This window comes from Lampetra planeri, chromosome 53 (assembly GCF_965212315.1).
Source record: "Lampetra planeri chromosome 53, kcLamPlan1.2.h2, whole genome shotgun sequence".
Taxonomy (NCBI): domain Eukaryota; kingdom Metazoa; phylum Chordata; class Hyperoartia; order Petromyzontiformes; family Petromyzontidae; genus Lampetra; species Lampetra planeri.
In genome coordinates, this window is record NC_136159.1 from 3,773,975 (window position 1) to 3,796,694 (window position 22,720).

The 22,720-nt window shown below is 44.9% G+C and overlaps 1 protein-coding gene across 3 annotated transcripts in view; it reads left to right on the top strand.

Annotated features, from left to right (window-relative positions):
* The first annotated feature begins 170 nt into the window (after positions 1-170).
* LOC144734928 (cotranscriptional regulator ARB2A homolog) overlaps positions 171-22,720 on the top strand; it is a 56,001-nt gene continuing 33,451 nt past the window's right edge. The window contains exons 1-7 of one of the 3 annotated variants that reach the window (XM_078617388.1): positions 171-242; positions 5,092-5,165; positions 5,540-5,614; positions 7,313-7,387; positions 8,829-8,926; positions 12,580-12,645; positions 14,421-14,612. In XM_078617388.1, the coding sequence (XP_078473514.1) occupies positions 5,120-5,165; positions 5,540-5,614; positions 7,313-7,387; positions 8,829-8,926; positions 12,580-12,645; positions 14,421-14,612 (552 nt within the window). In that variant the 5' untranslated portion in view covers positions 171-242; positions 5,092-5,119. Of the gene's footprint in view, positions 243-315; positions 963-5,091; positions 5,166-5,539; positions 5,615-7,312; positions 7,388-8,828; positions 8,927-12,579; positions 12,646-14,420; positions 14,613-22,720 lie in introns of those variants that run through there. The other 2 variants (XM_078617386.1, XM_078617389.1) reach the window with 2 other exon arrangements.

Consider the following 22,720-nt stretch of genomic DNA (forward strand, 5'->3'; position numbering starts at 1 on the left):
ACAGGCCTCGTGTAAACAAAAGAAACAACAACAACAACAACACACGTGGTGGTCAGTCACAACACGTGCGAGGCTTTAATTGAAAACAAAGGACGACGTTTCGGGCAAGGGCCCTGATGAAGCGAGGCGGCCCACAGTCGCCCCCCCCCACCCCCCCCGAGTTTGACTTTCGCGAGTTTCGTTTCCGTGTCGTGACGCGCATTTCCAGACAAGAAGGCAACGTCAGGAAATCGAAACTCCCCGTAAGAGACATCGCGCAGACACAGAGACACAGAGAGAGACAGAGAGACACACAGACACACAGAGACACGACACACACACACACAGAGACAGACAGAGACACGACGCAGATAGAGCCACGACACAGAGACACACAGAGAGACACAGACACACAGAGACACAGAGAGACACAGAGACACACACAGAGAGACAGAGACACGACGCAGACAGAGACACGACACACAGACACAGAGAGACACAGAGACAGACACAGAGACAGACACAGAGACACGACACACAGAGACACAACACACACAGACACGACGCACACAGACACACACACGACACAAACACAGAGACACAGACACGACACAGACACACAGACACACGACACAGACACACACAGAGAGACACAAAGACACAAACACAAAGACACACACCGACACACACAGAGACACAGACACGACACAGACACACACAGAGACACACACAGACACAGAGAGACACAAACGCACACAAACACAAATACACACACACAGAGACACAGAGACAAACACACAGACACACACACAGAGACACACACAGACACACACACACAGATACAAACACAGAGACACACACACGCCACACACACCAGACGAGCTGCAGCCCTTGTAAGTTAACAAAGTTCCGACTTTCAGCGACGCCCGCGATCACTGCCGCACAAGAAGACGACCACCACCACCACCCACGCTGTTACTTTGGTAAATGACGAGGAGATTTGCTGCTGTTGTTGTTGTTTTAAAAACGACAGCGTTGGTTATTTAACTCTAGGGGTTATCACAGAGTAGTAGTGTACTGCATTGTTAATGTGAAGGATTGTAGGGGGACTTGGTGGTGTTGATGTAGGGCGCTGCTGGCTAAAGGTTGTCGCGTTTAAGTTTAACTCGTTGTTGTTGTTATTGTTGTTAAGTTGAACGTGTTCGTCTGCTGAAGGTGGTGGTGTGCATTTTATACACGTCTGGTTATCGATGTTGGGTTCGGGTCGGCGTGGCTAAAGTTGTGGTGGTTAAAAAACCACAAATGTAAAACAAAATAACCTGCGATCCCATAAACTGCGAGGGGGGGAGAGAGACATTCATCCAGCAGTGGAGTCACGCACGTGGCGGGCAATAGGTGCTCGCAAACCATCGGGGGTTTTTTTTTTGCTTCCTGAGCAGAAAAAAACTTTTTTTGGTTCCCGAGCAGAAAAAAAATTAACCCGTAAAAACAAAGTTTTTCACTATAAATCCTTTATATGCGTGTTCAATGGGCCACAACCCAGCCCACATTGGTCTTTGAAACGGGCGGCTAGAGTCCTCTCGTCCTCTGGCTTGAGATGGCTGCCACCTATGGGTCAGATGATTGCCTGCCACCATTAAGCAATTGGTAATTAAATATAAAAAATGTTACCTAAAAATGTCAGCTCGATTGGATCACGGAAAGTGGGTTTTAAAACGACCGAAAGATTTGCACGGTCGTAAGCACGCAAGCAAGCAAGTTAACTTAATATAAAGGATTTAATAACTGGCAGTGTCATCGATGTCAACCCATACTACAGCTTTACCCCGTATTCTTGTACAGGGAAACTGAGTTTTCAGATCCATAAGGGCAAAAAAAAGTGTTTTAGTTAACTTTTGTTGTGTGTAAGTTTGTGTTTCTCTCTTGTGATGAATGCACTTTGTAGGATGAACGTTGATATTTATAGGGGGGCACACGGGGTGACACCAATGAGGTCTGAATTGGTCTGTAATTTGCAGTAACATTGTCGAAAGCCCATTATTTGTAAATAACCTGCTACTTAAAATCAAGGATTGTTAACAAAACGTTTATTTACTGAACAGTGGTGTATTAATGATGTTATACACTACAAATAACCTGCAACTTAAAATCAAAGCTTGTTAACAAAAAGTTTATTTACTGAACAGTGGTGTATTAATGATGTTATACACTACAAATAACCTGCTACTTAAAATCAAGGATTGTTTACAAAAAGTTTATTTACTGAACAGTGGTGTATTAATAATGTAATATTCTAGAGCAGAACTGTACTTTAATAGGTGCTCGCAAAACATTATTTGAGCAAGAGCTATAGTTATTTAAGTATTCTATTATCTATATTAACTGGGCATTGTGTGGACTTCCGGTACGGTATATTGGGGCCGTCCATAAATGACGTCACGCACCTAGGGGGGGGGGGGTCAGACATTTGTGACGATGTGTGACAAGGGGGGGGGGGGGTGAGAAATGTGACGTCACATCAAAATGCGCAACTTTCAATAAATATAGAATTGTTATATAACAACACACATTGTTATAACAACACTCCTACAACATCAGAGTGCAGCGCCACATTAAATACGCACTACAATGACAATGGTTTAAAGCGATTTGCAGCATGTTTTATTTTCAAAATGGAAATATGTTTTTGGGGGGGGGGGGGGCAGAGCTTTGTGACGTCATATTTGTGGGGGTGGGGCCTGACTTTTTGTGACGCCGTGTGACGAGGGGGGGGGTAAAACATCGTCCAACATCGCGTGACGTCATTTATGGACGGCCCCATATATATAACTATTGAAGTATTTTTTAATATCAATAGGGGCTCTCAAACAGTACAGCTTTTAAACTGCGTACTTTGCAAAAAAAGAGATCCATCAGGCTGATCTCGGATAGTTTTGCAAATTAAATGTCATTATTTACCTTCAGTATCAGATTGAGTGCATACGATTCGTACTGTGTGGAGTCTTTTTATCGGTGGCTTAGGAGATGTTAATTACCTCGCCTGGTACACAGGAGGTCGTGGGTTCGATCCCGACCCTGACGCCTGCTGCTGTATATTTGGAGTTTGCGTCTCTCTCTCTCATCATCATCACGGTGGCTTAGGAGATGTTAACTGCCTCGCCTGGTACGCAGGAGGTCGTGGGTTCGACCCCGATTCTTACGCCTGCTGCCCTGCTGGTGTATATTTGGAGTTTGCGGTGTCTCTCTCTCCCCGTGGCCACGTGGATTTCGGGTTTTCCCCCCATCCACATTTAGCTGCTGCTATAAATTCCCACACGATGATGAGATATATAGCTAAGTGGCCACGCCTTACCTGCTAAAATACAAACAATTGTTCAAATAGTTTCATTTTTCATTCCTCCACACACAGCACTTGCCTAACAGGTCTTTTAAGCCGACCTTGGATTGTTTGCTAATTAAATTTCACGATCTACCTGCAAAACATCAGCCGGAATTTTTCGATTTAAAGCTTTCGTGACTGCAGGGATTCATCTTCTTGGTTCTTTCGGTAAAGTCACGTAGAAGGGAAATAATAAAATAATAAAAATAAAACATAATAAAATAAATTCTCACGACGTTTCGGCCACAACGCAAGCAGCCATCCTCAGGTGAAGAACATGTCTGTCGAGAAGACAGAGTCTGAATGACTATTTAAATAGACTATTTAAATAGACTATTTAAATAGACTATTTAAATAGTCGCTCCAAGCCAAATAGTCTATTTAAATAGACTATTTAAATAGTCCAAGCCTGGAGTGTGTCATTCAGACTGTCTTCTCGACAGACTTGTTCTTCACCCGAGGACGGCTGCTTGCGTTGTGGCCGAAACGTCGTGAGAATTTATTTTATCATGTTTTGTTTTTATTATTTAATTATTTCCATTCTACGTGACTTTACCGAAAGAACCAAGAAGATCGGCCGGAATGCCACCCGATCTCGCCAGATCTCGCAGGCTCAACCGGTGCGAGCCTGGCACAGCACTGGTGGTGGTCAGCAGCAGAGGGCAGCACAGCAACATCCAATGTTGCACTGCACTTCTATGCTCCCATCGTCGACGCTCCCCTACTTTCATCATAACCTCCCCTTATAACCTGCACGGCATGGGGAGGGTGAGGCTGTCATCCAGCAGTGGATTGATTGACATGTAGTGTAGTGCTGTATTGGGTTAGAACATTGTGGCATGGTTTTGTGCTGTATAAGAAACTTTTATTATCAGAATTTGGTTATATTTACCTAAATAATGCTCGTCACGTGTTGTTACTTACGTGTATTAATATAAACTTATAATGTTTTTGTAGAGTACATGCACAGTAGCCCTTTGTAAATCCACTAAGAATTTGGTTATATTTACCTAAATTATGCTCGTCACGTGTTGTTACTTACGTGTATTAATATAAACTTATAATGTTTTTGTAGAGTACATGCACAGTAGCCCTTTGTAAATCCACTGCTGGATGAGGGCCTCCCAACGCCGTGCGGGTCTTTGGGTTTGTTTGACCATACTTCACCAAACTGGTCTGTGTGGGTTACTACTGTTCTGTATTTCTTAGTACCGTTTGTTACACAAAACGTCGACAAGTTGAAGCATTCTAGATTTGAAGTTTTCGTGACTGCAAGCATCCATACTCTCTGGTTCTTTGGGTAAAGTCACGTAGGTGAAAATAAAAAATACAAAAAATAAAAATAAAAGATAAGAAAAAAATAAAGAATAAAAATAGAAATATTCATATTTAAAAAATAGAAATATTTCAATTTTTTGTTTTTATTTTTATTCTTATATTTTTTTTTCACCTACGTGACTTTACCGAAAGAACCAAAGAGTAAGTTGAAGCATGCACCTGTATAACATAATTGCGCGTCCTGCAGTTCGATTAATTTCCCTTTTATTTATCCGCGGGGTGAGCAAGTGTAGCCATTGCAGTCCAGCAAATGTTAATGGGGGCCAAGATTTTGAATCATGGAACTCCCGTTGTTGAAAATCAACATGCTTATGCATGAAACAGTATAACGTGTTGATATGAATCATTACGGAGTGTGACCCTGATTCGTGTGTGTCTGTGTGTTTATTTTGCAGTGAAAGAAAATACAAGAAAAGGGGTTGCATGTCTATCCGAGGCCTTTTTACTAACCTCATCTGGGGTTTATTTGGTACATCTTTGCCTAATTGTCGGTTTGCTGCATTTCTGTTTACATTGTCCTGACATCGCTACCCCACTCAGAGCACAATAGCACGCTCCTGTTTATCCCGTGGAATGACGTCTTAATACCAGAGGTGGGACAAAGTCATTGTTATGCAAGTCCAAGTCGAGTCGCAAGTCATCAAATTCATGACTCGAGTCTGACTCGAGTCCAAGTCACATGACTCGAGTCCACATCTCATAGGTGGGACAAAGTCATTGTTATGCAAGTCCAAGTCGAGTCGCAAGTCATCAAATTCATGACTCGAGTCTGACTCGAGTCCAAGTCACATGACTCGAGTCCACACCTCTGCTTAATACCATTCCTATTTTTTTCATTTGCAGGTTTTAGCTGGTGGGGTTGGCGAAGACTTATCCAACTACCTAAATTTGTGGTTTGTTGGGTTTCAAGCCTTTTGTGTAAGACATCCACCTTCATGTGCATTGACAGACTGTATGTATGTGTGTGGCACCGGGGTCTGCCCCGTGACCTCCTGCCAGCGGGCGTTCGACACTTCACGTGGCCTCAAGGTGCACATGGCCTGGCACAAGCGTCGTGGTGACGTGACCGCCACTTAGTGGCGAATGACGGTTGTAGTGAACTTCTTTTGTACCGTACGTAGCCAACCGTTTCACTGTGCCTTTAGGAGGCAGTACACGAAGTAGTTTGTTGACCTGTTTGCGCAGTGCGTTACACTTGCCTGCTGTACCCAACAAGCACCTGCAACGCGTAAACTTTACAAACATCTCAGTGTAGTGGGGACCCTCCTGCAAAAAACGTCTTGGCACTCAGTGAGATCTTTCTGGGAAACGGACGCATCATGGCAAAATGTCTCTCTGCTCGAAGACTCGCGTCAAAAAAAACAACCAGTTATGGTTCAGTGCGGCTTCGAGGTTGGCTTTTAGAATTAGAATCTAGTTGACTGATTGAAAAAAACACGGTTCAATTTGCATAATGCAGTTCATGCATATCCTGATAATGGTGATGTGTTTTAACGACCACAGAGGTATGATGGGCCATGTGAGTTTGGGGTTACATTTGTTATAGTAACTTAAAACTGTAACTGTTAACGGTTATGTCTGGTGCACATTTACGGTTTTTGCTTCGGTTTAGTGTTTTTCAGGAGTTTCCCTCCGGCAGTTTTTCGTTATTAAACAAACATTCTACATGAATGTTGTTCCTTATAATTATCTTGAACCTGAATTTGCAACCACCTTAGTTAAGTTATTTAACCATTTCCTTGTTTAAAAAAAAAAATCAGTCAATGTTACCCGCTATGACATACAAATCAGAAACTTCAAAATAGACACTGACCATGACAGAGATGGAGCTAGGCCTCGGCAAGGTAAGGTAAAAGGTAAAAACAACGAGCCTACCTTTACCCTACCTTTTACCCTTACCCCATACAAATTACCCGATTACAGGTTAATTACTGGGGTACTACTACACATGAAAAAGGTTTACAACAGGTCAATGCTAGGTAGAGCGCTTTATTCATATAGAATACTCTCGATGATACCAATTTTAAATGGACGCCACGGACTGCGCCACGGAGCTTTTAGCGAGCGGTAAACAGGGTGTTTACCGGGTAATACTTCGCACTACCTTTACACTACCGGGTAATTCTTCAGCGCTACCTTTACCCTACCCTTTACCTTAACCCTTGGCATGTCAACACTTTTACCCGGTAAAAAGGGTAAATTACCTTACCTTGCTGAGGCCTAGATGGAGCCATGAAATAGGTAAAAAAGTTGCAGGAACAAGATTAATTATAGCAATGCATGGATGATGGTGGATGTGGGGATGCCTTCATCTAGGCCATTTTTCTTCATTGCACGGCCCGCAGGCCACTGGCTGCCCCTGGTGGCCTTTAGTGCGGCCCCCGACAATACACAAATGTGAACACACCCCCATCATGCTGTCAAACCCAGTGGTTTCAAATGTGTGGCGAGCCTCACACTGATGATGTCTTATCGGCGGAAGTGCCCCCCCTCAGAAAATGTGTGAAGAACACTGATCTAGACCATGGCTGCTGCTACTGGTGATCATTGAGAGTCTGGTTTATTTAGACGCTGTAACAATTGCTGTTTTTGCGTGTTATTTTTTCTGCTTTCCAGACTTAACGCAAGAGATGGGTGAACCATTTGAGAAGTATGAGACCATAGCGGATTTTGGATATGAATTTAATAAAGGTAACAACTGGGTTACGTTTATCACTAGTGCAATGTTTTGTAGAATACATGTAATGTTTTGTTAAAGGGTTAACGCTGGCAGAGTCGTTCGCACACTGCACTATTATCTCGGTCGCCTGAGTTTGATTGCCCGCCATGGCTAATATTACAAGTGATACATGAACCGGTCTTTGGCCCCTCTATACCAACTGTCGCGCAACCAGTGTGGTGAAGTATGATCAGACAACCCCCATGACAGACATAGCATGCGGAGGCTTTCATCCAGCAGTCGATGAAAAGGGTTGTAAATTCTAGATTTGAAGCTTTCGTGACTGCAAGGATTCATATTCTTAGGTTTTTTCGGTAAAGTCACGTAGGTAAAAAATTAAAATTAATAAAAGTAAAATTAAATAAAAATCACGACGTTTCTGAGGCAACACAAGCTTCCGTCTTCAGGTGGAACCGTCACAGCACGATAGCTGTATCAAGTAATCGTGCTGTGACGGTTCCAGCTATCGTGCTGTGACGGTTCCACCTGAAGGACGGAAGCTTGTGTTGCCTCCGAAACGTCGTGATTTTTATTTTATTTTTATTTTACTTTTATTAATTATAATTTTTTACCTACGTGACTTTACCGAAAAAACCTAAGAATAGGGTTGTAAATGTATTGTTAAAGAGGTGTGTGACCACTCCTATGGAGAGTTTAGCTGCCTCCACAGTAATGTGATGTGCCACTCCTGGCTCTGCACCAGCAATGGATGTGAGTCCCACTCACATCCATTGCTGAGCCCTTCTGTCAAGCCACAGCTGGATGACAGCCTCCCAATTCTGTGCGAGTCATGGGGATTGTTTAATCCATGTTTCACCTCGCTGGTCTGTGCGGTTTGTTGAGGGCAGGCAGCATAGAAGTGGGAGCATAGGAGTACAGTCTGACAGGATTTTACTTTGCTGACCTCTGCTGCCAACAACTTGAATTAATATCAGTGTCAACAGTGTACGTGTATACATGCCAGAGGTCGCAACCGGGTACCCGATACCCGTACCCTACCCGATACCCGGCTACCCGTACCCGGCCGGGTACGGGTACGGGTAGCCGTTTGCGACCCTGGTGCGGCTGGGTACGGGTACGGGTAGGCCGTGAGTCACTGGTGAGTCACCGTTTGTCACTCATTTCGGGTAGGGTAGGGTACGGGTAGGGAACGGGTACCCATTTGCGACCCTGGTGCGGCTGGGTACGGGTACGGGTAAGGAATCAAAACCCGTTTGCGACCTCTGATACATGCGTTACCCCGATTCATAATAGATTTTTGGGTTGGGCCACACAGTGATAGTCACCTATGTGTTCAGTGAGTTGCTGTGATTATTAAAAGAGAATATTGTAAGAACAAATGATTGAACGATGTCGTTTTTGTACTAAGGTCACCAAACAGCGTGGCGTGTCTGTGTGTGTGCGCGTCTCTAGATAGGCAGCTCAGAAACATTGAGGATGGGACACGCTTCCAGTTCAACTACTATAACAACAGGGCTCGTGACCAGCGGCGTTACGAGGCATTAGGAGAGGTAAGACACCATCCGGAGATGGAATCTTCGCTGATTTTACAAAAACAAATAACAGAGTCACTGCCACTGAGATCCTGGGTTCACATCCATGCTCAGCCACTTGTGATTAAGCTGGATTCGCAAGTGTATAGAGTTGATGGTCTCAACGGGGTCATCATTGACTGCACAAAGATACATCATGCTAAGATTTGGTTCTGCAAGTAATTTTTTTCGTCAATTCCAGCTCTAATCATTAAAAATGTTGTTATTACTATCATGCAACGATAGTTATTCTCTGTATTTGGGCAGGTGGGAAAGTGCTGCCCCCTTGTGTGGTTAAAGAGGTCAATTTAAGGGATCTCAGATGTAGTTCTGTGAGGTCTACAATAATAAGGGGATAATGCGCTGCTGTGTGAGGAATTCCGAATGGATTATCACCTTATGATATGCTGACACCAGAATCAGAATAAACTTGAGGAAAACTAATATTTTCTTTACTGTAAATGCTGAAGACACAAAATATAAAATCAAGACAACCTGATTCATAATAGATTTTTGGATTAGGCCATGTAACGATCTGACCAAAATTGTGTTGGTAAACCTCCACTACCTGACACAGCCAAAACAATTTAAATTCTCGATTTAAAGCTTTCGTGACTGCAGGGATTCATCTTCTTGGTTCTTTTGGTAAAGTCACGTAGAAGGGAAATAATAAAATAATAAAAATAAAACATAATAAAAACGTCGTGAGAATTGTATTTTATTATGTTTTATTTGTATTATTTTATTATTTCCCTTCTACGTGACTTTACCGAAAGAACCAAGAAGATGAATTTAAATTCTCACGTGGTGTAAAAGAATATCACGCGCCGACTGTTATTGTTTTAGCTCACCGATAAGTTGTACGTATATTGAACTTATTTCACACCGTACGTAGCCAACCGTGCTAATCGGAGGTGTGCGAAAGTTGAAACAAGTATCTATTCAAGTACTTTCATCTAATTGCGAAACATTTTTCGTCAGAATTGTTGTTCAACTTACCGGTGAGCTGAACAACAATAACAATTGGCGCATCGCTAAACGCCCGTTCATTCGGTGATGTGACAATTTAATTTGCCTGGCTGTGTTGGGTGGTGAAGGGTCTTGACACAAATTTCGTCAGGTTGTTACATGGCCCAAGGCCGTAGCCATGGAGTCAACATTGGCAGGGAACAAATCTTCCAGGGGTCCCCCCCCCAGAAAAAAAATCTAAATTTGAAAACTCGTTTCCTGCCTAACATATTTAAAAACTCATGGCATGGACTTTTTTTTTTACAATAATGTCTATTAGTGTATTGTATTACATTGCTATTTTTTCTTTTTTACCTTTTCTTGTTTCATTGTATGTAATGGCAGATATTAGGGATTCATAAAGTACAACCATAACATATTCTTAGGTTTTTTCGGTAAAGTCCTAAGAATATGAATCCTTGCAGTCACGAAAGCTTCAAATCTAGAATTACAAACATAACCACAATCATATTAACAGAAATCTATGCATTGTTATATGAAGACAAGTCCAGATATTGTGGCCAAGGTTTAGCAAATTGTTGTTTTTATATACATAGCATAGCAATTATTATTTTTTAATATTTTTTTATAGCAATATATTGGGGGGGGGACATTTTGAGCATATTTGAATATACGGCCTTGACGTGGCCTAACCCAAGAATCATATTTGGCGGTGAACATCCAACGTGTTAAGCAACGACACCCTTGTCAAATTTTAGTCACCGAAAAATCCCATCTGCGTATTCTTAATTTGCTCGTGTTTAGTTTCGCCGAATGAACGCACGCCCTCGTGTGCAGGAGCCTATCCCAGGTCGATAAAAACGTCCCCGTTGTATTTTGCTCTGTCGAAGCGAGCGTGACATGGGGTTGATGTGACATTTGGAAAAAATAAAAAAAAATGGGTATGGGTGTTTACTCGTGCTCGGTGAAAATGGGGCGAGAATACATTTGCGGGAAAGTGTACGGATCAAAACTAAATCGGCACAAATATCGCACTTGCCCCAGTGACTCGTTTGTTTAAGGCCGCGGTTCGAGCACTCGACTCGCAATCATGAAGTGCGAGATCAAATCCCAGTCGGGATTGTAAGATGTCAACAGTGCTTGTTCTGAGCTGCTTAGATCGGATGAGACCGGGCGCCTTAAAAGGTGATTTGGTCGCTCGCTGGTCATGGCGTGTGAGTTGGGCGGTAGTGTAGCGGTTAGCGCGCTGCGCTACAAACTTGGTGACCCGGGTTCGATTCCCGCTCACGGTCAACACCAGTGACGATTATCTGAACCGGTCCTGGGCCTCCACTATATCTACTCAACCTAAAATCGAGTACCTGGTGTGGTGTGTAAACATCGCCACTAAGGAGACAAAGGCGGCCGGGCGTAATGCTGGCCACCCACCCCCTCGTGTGCCGTTCCGGCCTTGATAGGTGCTCGTTCACAGCACTTGCTCCTGTCGTCTGTTCAGGCTATGCAGGGGATCTTTGTCTTTGTTGGACCCCACGGTGGCTAGGAGATGTTAACTATCTCGCCTGGTATGCAGGAGGTCGTGGGTTCGATTCCAACCTTGGAGTATGCATTTTCTCCCCGTAGTTGTGTGGCTTTTTCTCCAGTTCCTCCACTTTTTCCTTTCACATTTAGAAAGATGCATTTAGAGTCTTTGGCTGCTATAATTTTCCACGTGATAATCCACTTCGTTGAGCTATCATTTGTGGCCAGGTAGCTTCTAAGAAAGAGCTAAAATAGTTCAGTGGTTCCTTACCTGGTAAAATAAAAAATAGTTTCGTTTTCTAGCAGTGTATGAATTGTCTTACTTAAAGCTGAGTTGCGCAAATTTTCATGGAAACATTTAATTTTTATGTTTTTTTTGTGCAGTCATTGGTGACCAGGCTAAGACCCATCAACTATCCGGTTTCGAGAACCCAGTTTAGTCAAGGATGTGTGGAACCTGGTTTAATCACGTTTGTTTGGTTCTGGGTCTAGGAATTTTAGCAGTGTTGGATTAGCACCTCTGACACTGCCGTTATGAAACCCCAGGCACCTGTAATTTATATTCGATTAAGTTTAAATCATGACTTAAAGCTTTCGTGACTGCAGGAAATCATATTCTTTGGGTCTTTCGGTAAAGCCATGTAGATAGAAAAATAAAAAAAAGATCACGACGTTTCGATCGCAACACGAGCAATCGTTATCAAGTGCTGAGGCAGCTCTCCCGCTATCTTTTTACGTGGCTTTACTGAAAGACCCAAAAAATATTGATTACGCTTATTTAAGATCCATTTCACCTCCTGCATGAAATAGTTTGAGTTCAAACTCATAATTCTTCCCTATTCTCTATTACTCATCATCATCATCTTACTTACTCTTCGCTCCCTGTGGAGCATAAGGCCGCAGTCAAGCCCACGCTATGGCGGATGGTCTTTAGCAGAATTATCATCATTATCATGATCATATATATATGGGGTGGAGAAAATGAGTACCACCTGGTAAGGCTGCAACATTTGGTGCAGGGAAGTCAACAGTGGTTGTTGTATTAAGAATAGACTGTCATCCACCATAGTAACGTGGAATTTCCACCTGTTGCTCAGAGCACACCGCCTAACACTGTTGTGTTGTTGTCTTGTGTCAATTTCTAGGTCATAACCGAGCATGTCTACGAACTTCTGGTGAAGGAATGTGGACTGGAGAAGCATTACGTTCCTGTGAGTGTAAAACATTCACAGTTTATGTATCCTCTACATTGCTGTGTAATGTACCACGTTTATCTCATGCTCTCTGTGTCTCTCTCTTAGTTCTCTCATGCTCACATGTCCTTTGGATTACACCCGTTGGGTTCCACTCCCTCGTCGAGGAGGCCGCTCTCCTTATTTTCTACAGTTACAGGCTAATTTCTCACACTAACATCATGCTAATCTAGTAATCTCTCACATTAACATAGCCACTTCCGTGCCCTCTAATTTCTCACATTAACATCATGCTAATCCCTCACATTAACATAGCCACTTCCGTGCCCTCTAATTTTTCACATTAACATCATGCTAATCCCTCACGTTAACATAGCCACTTCCGTGCCCTCTAATTTCTCACATTAACATAATGCTAATCCCTCACGTTAACATAGCCACTTCCGTGCCCTCTAATTTCTCACATTAACATCATGCTAATCTCTCACATTAACATAGCCACTTCTGTGCCCTCTAATTTCTCACATTAACATCATGCTAATCCCTCACATTAACATAGCCACTTCCGTGCCCTCTAATTTCTCACACTAACATCATGCTATTCTCTCACATTAACATAGCCACTGCCGTGCCCTCATCTAGGAGGCCGCTATCCTAGCTTACTTTTACATGCTAATTTCTCAGGTTAACATCACTAGCCCTGGCCACTTCTTTATAACCCTTGGGCTACACCCATCAAAGAGTCTTTCGATTTAAAGCTTTCGTGACTGCAGGGATTCATCTTCTTGGTTCTTTCTGTAAAGTCACGTAGAATGGAAATAATAAAATAATAAAAATAAAACATAATAAAATAATTCTCACGACGTTTCGGCCACAACGCAAGCAGCCGTCCTCAGGTGGAGAACAGGTCTGTCGACAGACCATTCTACGTGACTTTACCGAAAGAACCAAGAAGATGAACCAAAGAGTCTTTAGACCGACTGGCAATAGACCAATAGTCCAACAGACCAGTCTTTGACGGGTCTCTACACCAGTGGTTCCCAAACTTTTCTTAACCCGCTGACCGCTGTCAACACACACAACTATTTCGCAGACCACCATCCACCAGTAAGACATTTTTAAAATGTTAAACTACTCCGAAGCTTAGTGTCTTGCAACAGTTCCATGGACGACTTCCTATGGCCTTGCGGGACCGCAGGTTGCGAACCACTGCTCGAGACAATAGATGTGTAATAAGAGCCTATGTCCGGCTCATGTGGTGATCGGCTCTGCCGGTCCTGCTTTACAGCCAATGGGGGGAGAGCCTGGGAGCATGGCCCTGGCGTGATCGAGGGGTGCCAGCTAGGGTGATTGGTTCTGCTGGTTTTGGCCTCAGCCAATGGGAAGACAAGTCAGGGGCGTGGTCCCGGGAGTTGATGGGGAATCTAGAAGATTCGGCGCAGGCTACCAAGGATTGGCTGGAGCGTACCACGTGACCCAGGCATTAAATAAGGGGAGAGATGAACGACACGTGGTCAGATGAGGAACGAAGGAAGAGAGGGGCCACGCGCGAGCGGGGCTCCGAGTGCCACGTGGCGGTGCGTCTCTCGTGGTCCGTCTGTCCACTTCCCGTTGCCTACCAGCAGCGGGGAGTAATTGTGAACTGGATTAAATAAAAGGACCGATTCCGAAAGTCGTCTCCAAGACTATTATTACAGATGCACAAGTTCAGCCTGTAATGAAGCGTGTAAACATTAGACGGGCGGACCGACCTCTGACGGAACTTTCTCCGGCGGGTGCTCGGGGGTTTGCAGGTCGACGCCATCAATGACAATGAACCCTTCAGCTTCATCTTCATGAGCCCTGGGGCGCTGCAGCAGGAGAAGCTGCTGCTGCTCGTTCACGGGAGCGGAGTGGTGCGAGCCGGTCAGTGGGCTCGGAGACTCATCATCAACGACTGCCTCGACTCCGGCACTCAGATCCCCTACATCAAGCGAGCCATGGAGGTAACTGGAGCTGGGACTTTACGGCTCTTAGGCCGTGACGATGATTAAGAGATAACACTGGTCAACAAAAAAAAAACGATGAATGCTGTATAGCCGGCTGGCTATGCAGCGACAATGATGACACAGAGATGGCAGCGATGACAGCGATGACAGCCAGGACCCGAATCACCACGACAGCCCCAAACCCCCGTTTGCCTCCCCCTTATGTCACTCCAGCGTGGCCAAGCCCCGTTCTATAACACTGGTCAACAAAAAAAAAACATTTTTTTCTTGCCTGGACTTTTGCAGCTGTTTTGGACTCATTTCAGGGTGTTAATTCCAAATCTGATCTCAGATTTGCTCTATCACATCTCATTTTTATGCTATCGGCATACCCCATTTTCATTGACTTATTTTTAGGATAGTGTGTTTATACTATCATTTTATGTAGATATCCACATTTATTTAATATTTTTCTTCTGCAGTTTTTATTGAAAATGCTATATTTGATATCTCAAAAACCTGATGTGATGGACAAAAACTGATGCCAGATTTGGAATCAGCACCCCAAAATTACATTAAAATCGTTGGAATAACTTATGCCAGAAAAAAGTGTGTTGACCAGTGTAATTGTTGGATCACCATCCGTGGAGGGTGCAACTCCAATGCCTGTCTCGATAACCTTCCCTCCTTAACCCCGCAAGCACCGTCCCACCCTTCACAACCTGCCTTAACATTGTCATCAACTGCTTTTTTGTGATAATTGGTTTGTTACCCTTCTATCTGGCAACAAAACTGACACCTTTTTTACAAGGAGTCATATTTACATAGACCACAATACCTGCAGTCATAATGCAAACAAAAAACATAACTCTGATAATGTGCACTGTCCTTGAAGTTGATTGGTCCACACCCGAGTCAGCTTTCCTTAGAGCCTAGTCTCACATGGGTTGGACCAGATGACGCCAAAAGGCGCACAACTCAAAGACAATGCACCATCAGAGTATGAGAGCTCGGCGTAAGCATTTACACCATTGGAACCTCATTTGCCAGTAAAAATATGATAATTGTTTTTTTACCCTTCTATCTATCTATTTTTTTTTGCATTATGACTGCAGTGGTCTGTGTAAACATGACTCCTTGTAAAAAAGGTGTCAGTTTTGTTGCCAGATAGAAGGGTAAAACACCAATTATCATATTTTTACTGCCAAATGAGGTACCAATGGTGTTTTTTTGTGGTCGATTACTCAGGTCCCCATTAAAACTGGTGGCCGACTTCATATCCCGTCTCCCGAAGGTGGGACGCCACCTTCAAGCGTGGGCATGACGCAGACGATAATGTGCACTGGTAACGTTACCAAGCCCCACCTTTAACCTCCCGTCCAGCGGCACACATGGGACAGGTGACCAAAACGATTTCCCCCCGACTGCTTTCGTGTTATCTGATTAGTTGAGTGATGAAACCGATACTCGGTAGAGTAATCAATGATGTAAATAATCGGACAGCCCAGCTGTGTAGGTAATGCTTCCCCACTCAGCTTTTCTAGGACAGGGGGTGGGTAGGATATTAAAATACCTTTGCCAATGGTATGTAAATTTGATTGCCAGCCGAGTTGCCTTGGAAAAATTGCATTTTTAGCTCAATAGGTTTTAACTCGAAGAGACTACACATTAACACACACCTTGGTCACATCTGTCACTGCAAGAGGCCCTTATGGACCACAAAGACAAGTGTTATCGAGCACATATTCATACCGGCACGGCACCGCACCCCGCCGCATTTGTAGTGGCGGAAGTGACTCGGCACGCTAAAAGTAGAAACGGGAGTTTCCAGGTTGGAAATATTCTCCCCTAGCATTCGAATAACGCGGCTAAAATGCTTGCAGTGAGGGATAATTGTTGGGGCTGTTTCAAAGCGATAGGTCTCGTGTGGCCCCAGGCCGTTTGAAATGGAAACGCGCGGATCAAAGATTCCCAGCCTCTGGCCTCAGAGCTGGTAACCATATGTTCGTTTCCCCACTCATATCCACGTCGGTTAAATGTTGTTAAAAATGAGCCCGTTACCACCGCGATTGTTTGCGTGCAACGATCAATCAATCATCGCGCATAGTCAGCAAAGGGCCGTTGCTCCAGCCGTGCGACCTCTTGCGACAGCATTCACAAAAACCAGTCCTTGCCGCTGTTCCCGTGTCACGAGTAATTTCTCTTACCCGGGGGAAGGGGGGTGGGGGGCGGGAGTGATCACGTGGACGGCGCCATTCGTTCGAGGGTCGCAGTCTGCTTTGAACATCGACTGCCAGCAGCCGAAGTGCGCAGTTTGGCGGGGCGACGCGTCTGCAGAGTGACAGCCGCCTCTCTGGCACTAATAAGCTCTCTAACACGTCATAGGCTTTCGCGACCAAAATCATCCATGATAGAGGTTTTTTTTTGGGTTAGATCATGTAAATATATAAATGTGTCGTTGAAACCTGCCACCGCCCGCCTGATGAAGCTGGTTGTAATTAGTGGCAAAACGTCGTGCTCAGATTGTAAATGTGGCACTCCAACAGACCGGTTAGTGCTGTACTAGTACACTACACTATACACTACTATACACTACACTATACACTACACTTTACACTACACTATACACTACTGCTGTACTAGTACACTACACTATACACTACACTATACACTACACTGTACACTAGTGCTGTACTAGTACACTACACTATACACTACACTATACACTACACTACACACTAGTGCTGTACTAGTGCCGAATTGGCCACGTTCTGTTTACGTGACAACCCTTACTAGTTGGCTGTGTCGGGTGGCGGCGGGTTTTCACGACACTTTCATATATTTACGCGATCTAACCCAAAAAAAAAAAAACCTCCTACGGATAATAAGTTCTTGATCGCGAGGAGACCGGCTCGTACATGGAGGCATTCCATCAAAGACACAACGAAGTCGAACAGTCGGACGCCAAGAGGGCTTGCTTGGCATCGCATGTGGAAGGACTGCAGCCGATCCAAATCAGCAATTGATCAAATGAAATACTTCCACAGCAATGTCACGCAAACACACTGAATATTCTGTGAAGGTTTACCGCCCTTGAATTACACCAAGCTCCGATTTGCGCACCCATCTGCAGCAAAATACATGTTCACAAGATGCCAAGCCAGTCCATTCAGACAGCCTTTGTTTCGTTGGGCGATTGGGCTTAACGACGAATTGTGCGCAGAGAAACGGGCAAATGCACGCACAGACGCACTCACGCATGTGTAAGGTGTGCAGGCTCACACCCTCATGCTCACGCTCCCAACGCACACGTGCACTTACCGCACTGGGCATCGTCTTCGTCGTTTGCTGTGGTCAATCCACTGCTGGATGAAGGCCTCGCCATGCCTGTCGCCACCTCTCACGATGCTTCAAAATCCAGTTCGATGCAATACCGATCCACGTTAACATTGTATTGTGATTATTATGCAAACACACCAAGTGCCCTCGCACACTCACAGATACGCAGACAGACGTAATAATCAGCATAGCAGTAATCGGCTCCCTAAAAAAATGATCCTAATTCTGCGAAATGTCTCGTCCTGTCAAACGGTGGAACATTTCTCTGTCAACAGTGAACAGACAATGTTTTTGTCTGAGATGTAATGCCTACAAAATGAGATTGTTTATATTTTTATATTTAGTAAACGCTTTTTTTCTTCATTGTGACATATTGTGACAAATAAACTGATCAAAGGCAAAGATCCCGCGTGTAGCCTTGACAGACCTTTGGGGCAAATGTGCTGTTAGCGAGCGCCTATGAAGGCCGGAACAGCGTACGACAGAGGTGGGTGGCCAGCACCAAGCCCAGCCACCTTTGTCTCCCCAGTGGTGATGTTTAAACACCATACCAGGTACTCATTTGAGGCTGAGTCGACCTAGGGGAGGCACAGGACCGTTTCAGATAATCGTCACTGGTGTTGGCCGTGAGCGGGAATCGGGTTCGTAGTGCAGTGCGCTAACCGCTGCACTACCGCTCCATCCCAACTGATTAAACGCATGCACATATCCCTGATGGTTTGAAGTCCACGGTGCAGCTGTCAATTGCCGAATGCCCTCTTGACGATTACGCTCCGAGGGTGTCACGGGGTTTCACGTTATTTTTCGCTGCACAAGCGCTGACACGTTGAGAGTTTGGGACTTTTCTTACCGCCTCTTGCGCGCCGCCTAACCTTTCACGATGATTGAGCGCGGGGCGATCAAGCGCGCGAAGCACACGATCCCACACCTCTGTCCTTAATTGGTGGATCGATGTATGGTAGCGTGATTTTTTTTCTTCGTTCGCTCTTTTTCTTTCCGTCAAATTTTATTCGGATTTTTGTAGTTTTTTTTTTGCCATCGGCGTCGTGAGACGAAGAATCCGTTCGGAAATCTCACGGCAATGCAGCCCCCCCCCACCCCCCCGTCCACGCTAGAGAATGGCCCACGGAAGTGGATATCGCAGAGCGACCTTTAAAATCCATCCACAGAGTAGAGGGCGGCACCTTTCCACCAGAGGTCGCAAATGGGTTTTGATTCCTTACCCGTACCCGGCCGCACCAGGGTCGCAAACGGGTACCCGTACCCTACCCGATACCCGGCTACCCGTACCCGGCCGGGTATCGGGTAGGGTACGGGTAACGGGTACCCGATTGCGACCTCTGGGATGAAGCCATGTTGCAGGCGTGGCTGGGTTCATTCTAGGAACTTGAATTGTGAGAAGAGACAAGACGTTGGGAAATCAGTGAGAAACGGTTACTCACCAGTGACTCACGACCTACCGTACCCGTACCCGGCCGCACCAGGGTCGCAAAAGGGTACCCGTACCCGTACCCGGCCGGGTACGGGTAGCCGGGTATCGGGTAGGGTACGGGTATCGGGTACCCGATTGCGACCTCTGCTTTCCACCCACTGCATATGAGACCAATGATCTGTGATTGACAGCCAAACCATAATTGAATTCTCAGAGGAGGAATTCAGCCATATTAATCACGGAACTAAATTTAACCCAATCCACTATAAAACTCGGTTACATCACAGGCGGCTGAAACCAGACTTGGGGCCGAGGATCTCAGCAGTGCTGACTCAGCGCTCTGACCTCTGAACTCTGAGCCACCCAGCCACCTCTGAGGGTATTTTGTTGTTAAAACATTGTAATCTAGATTGTAATCCATTTGTGGAACATTTGAGTAAAACTAAATATCGCTTTAAAAAACGCCAAAGTCAAAGAAGAAAGTGTCTTGGAGTGGCACTCATCTCCATGTTGGATATTGCACATTTGCGTGGCTGGAACCGTGGCTTTTGGTTGCCGAACAAATACATTGTGAGGTCGCACTAATTACCCACAAAGTGCTTGCCACAAATTAACCACAATGCCTTGCTGATCTCGTCAAGGAGCAGAAACCATCACGCGAACTCCGCTCATCCTTGCAGCTGCGGCTTCTTGGCTAGCCGTCGAACAAAGACGGTCACTGCATTGCGCGCTTTTAGATACGCTTCCGCGGCCGTCTGGAATGCTCTTCCTTTCCAATATTAGGAAGTCAATGGAGCTATGCATTTTAAAATCTAGATTGAAAACTCATTTCTTTTGAACTGCTTTTTGTGTTTAGTTTGCTGTCCTCCCCGCGCACCTCTGATTAGCGCGGTTGGCTTTGTATGGCACGAAAAAAGTTCCACATTTCGATGGTCTTAAAGACAGCGGAATCTAAATTACGAAATAAAGAGGCATACCAGCGCAGTTTATTGTATTTTTATAAAACTGAACTTAGTATTGAGAAACAACGTAGACATCAATATGCCTAAATACGAACATTTGTAATCGGTGCACATTTTCTGCTGTGACGTACGGATCAGAAACATTGACATGAATAAAGGAAATGGGACGAGAGTTCTTCACTCATTACCAGGCACGAAGTACTCACTGCACATCTCCTTGGCAACTTGATAAATTGTGGCAAAATACGTTCAGGAGTCAATGATTATGTTATTGCCTTTTTTACCATCGCATTTGTCCTATCGTTCCGTTGCTGTAAAGTTTTGTTCTCTCCATTAGCCTAAATGTGGCATCACAGCATCTCATTTGCGTCGTATATTTGTGACGCTTAAACCACCGAGTCTGATGCACGCACTGTGATACGCGTGGCATGGGCCTCACGAATGTATTTTAATACAGATAGGAACAACAGGTTCCACATTGCCCACCAGGGATTATATCTCTGTCTGTCGTGCATATTTGTCTGTCGTGCACGAATGCGCCGTCCAACCAAGTTCCTACCTGCCCACTCCGAAGGAACGTGTTGGGGAACCTAGAGTCCTCGTCACATGCCTTGCTAATTGCCATCGTTACGTATTTCCGTTCCTCAGCAACTAGGGGGAGCTCATGACTAAGTTGTTCACATTTGCAAACGGCACGGCTCAGATGTGGCAGTCGTTTAAATCGGAGGGCAGCCGATCCCAGAGGTCGCAAACGGGTTTTGATTCCTTACCCGTACCCGTACCCGGCCGCACCAGCGTTGCAAACGGGTACCCGTACCCGGCCGGGTACGGGTACCCGTTCCCTACCCGTACCCTACCCGAAATGAGTGACAAAACGGTTACTCACCAGTGACTCACGGCCTACCCGTACCCGGCCGCACCAGGGTCGCAAACGGCTACCCGTACCCTTACCCGACCGGGTACGGGTAGCCGGGTATCGAGTAGGGTACGGGTACCCGGTTGCGACCTCTGGCCTATCCCCAGGGACGGGGATGACATCACGCTCACCTGACCCAGGCATTTACCACTCGCCACAGACTCTTGCCAGTTACCATCTCACTTGGCACTCTCCAACATAATCATTAGTTTTCGATTTAAAGCTTTTGTGACTGCAGGGATTCATCGTATTGGTTCTTTCGGTAAAGTCACGTAGAAGGGAAATAATAAAATTATAAAAATAAAACATAATAAAATAAAATTCTCACAACGTTTCGGCCACAACACAAGCAGCCGTTCTCAGGTGAAGAAACTGTTGGAAAGACAGCGCTCCAATGAACACTGCTAAGCTTGGCAGCTCTGTTTCTTCACCTGAGGACGGCTGCTTCTGTTGTGGCCGAAACGTCGTGAGAATTTTATTTTATTATGTTTTATTTTTATTATTTTATTATTTCCACATTTCCCTTCTACGTGACTTTACCGAAAGAACCAAGAAGATAGTCATTAGTATTGCGCAGAATATGAATGACAAAATATATAAGCGGGCTATTTCTTCATATATCTCTCCACAAAAAAATGGAAGTATTTTTCACAAAGCCCAATTGCCCCACGACCATGTCGGAGTGAGTCATTTCAGCAGCATTGATTCAGGACAAGCAAACACTGTCCTGCTTTCGACTTAATTGAATCGACGTTGTGGAACTGCCACATGTTACAAGCAAGGACTCACCTCCCATTGAGGTCTGGGTCCTAGTTTGATGCAACATTATGAAACATGAACAGAAACCAATCAGCAACCATGGAGAGTATAATTAAATATGTAAGCGGACAATATTGTGTCCATAATATGTGTTTGGGGAGGGGGGTTTGTGAGATATCGGTCACCACTGATGTTCATCATAGCCAGGAATGGAACTTGGGGTATGGAGACTGAACGGATTTAATTAATTAATTAATTTTCACTGCGATTATTTTTTTTGTTATGTGTATTTTTTTTGTTCTCGTAATTTATGTATTCATTCAAGTAGTGGGGTTTAGTTTTTTTATGATCTGTGTACTGAATTGGATAATTGATGTACTGCATTGTTGGATGCAATTGCATGAATGACGCGATATAAAATGTAATACTGGTAGGAACCTCCTGGTTACACCAGCCCACAGGGGATTATTATGTCCGTCGTGCAGGGAGGGGCTGGGTGGGGAGGGTGGGGTTGGGTGGGGAGGGTGGGGTGGGGCTGGTTTGGGAGGGTGGAGCTGGGTGGGGAAGGGAGGGTGGGGAGGGGAGGGTGGGGCTGGGTGGGGAGGGGCTGGTCACCCCGTGGTGCCCTTATACAACTCAACGTTTAACCTACTCACGCCGGCTTGTGCCCGCCCTCACAGTCGGCCATATTTGCGGAATACACCACGTCGCTGTTGAC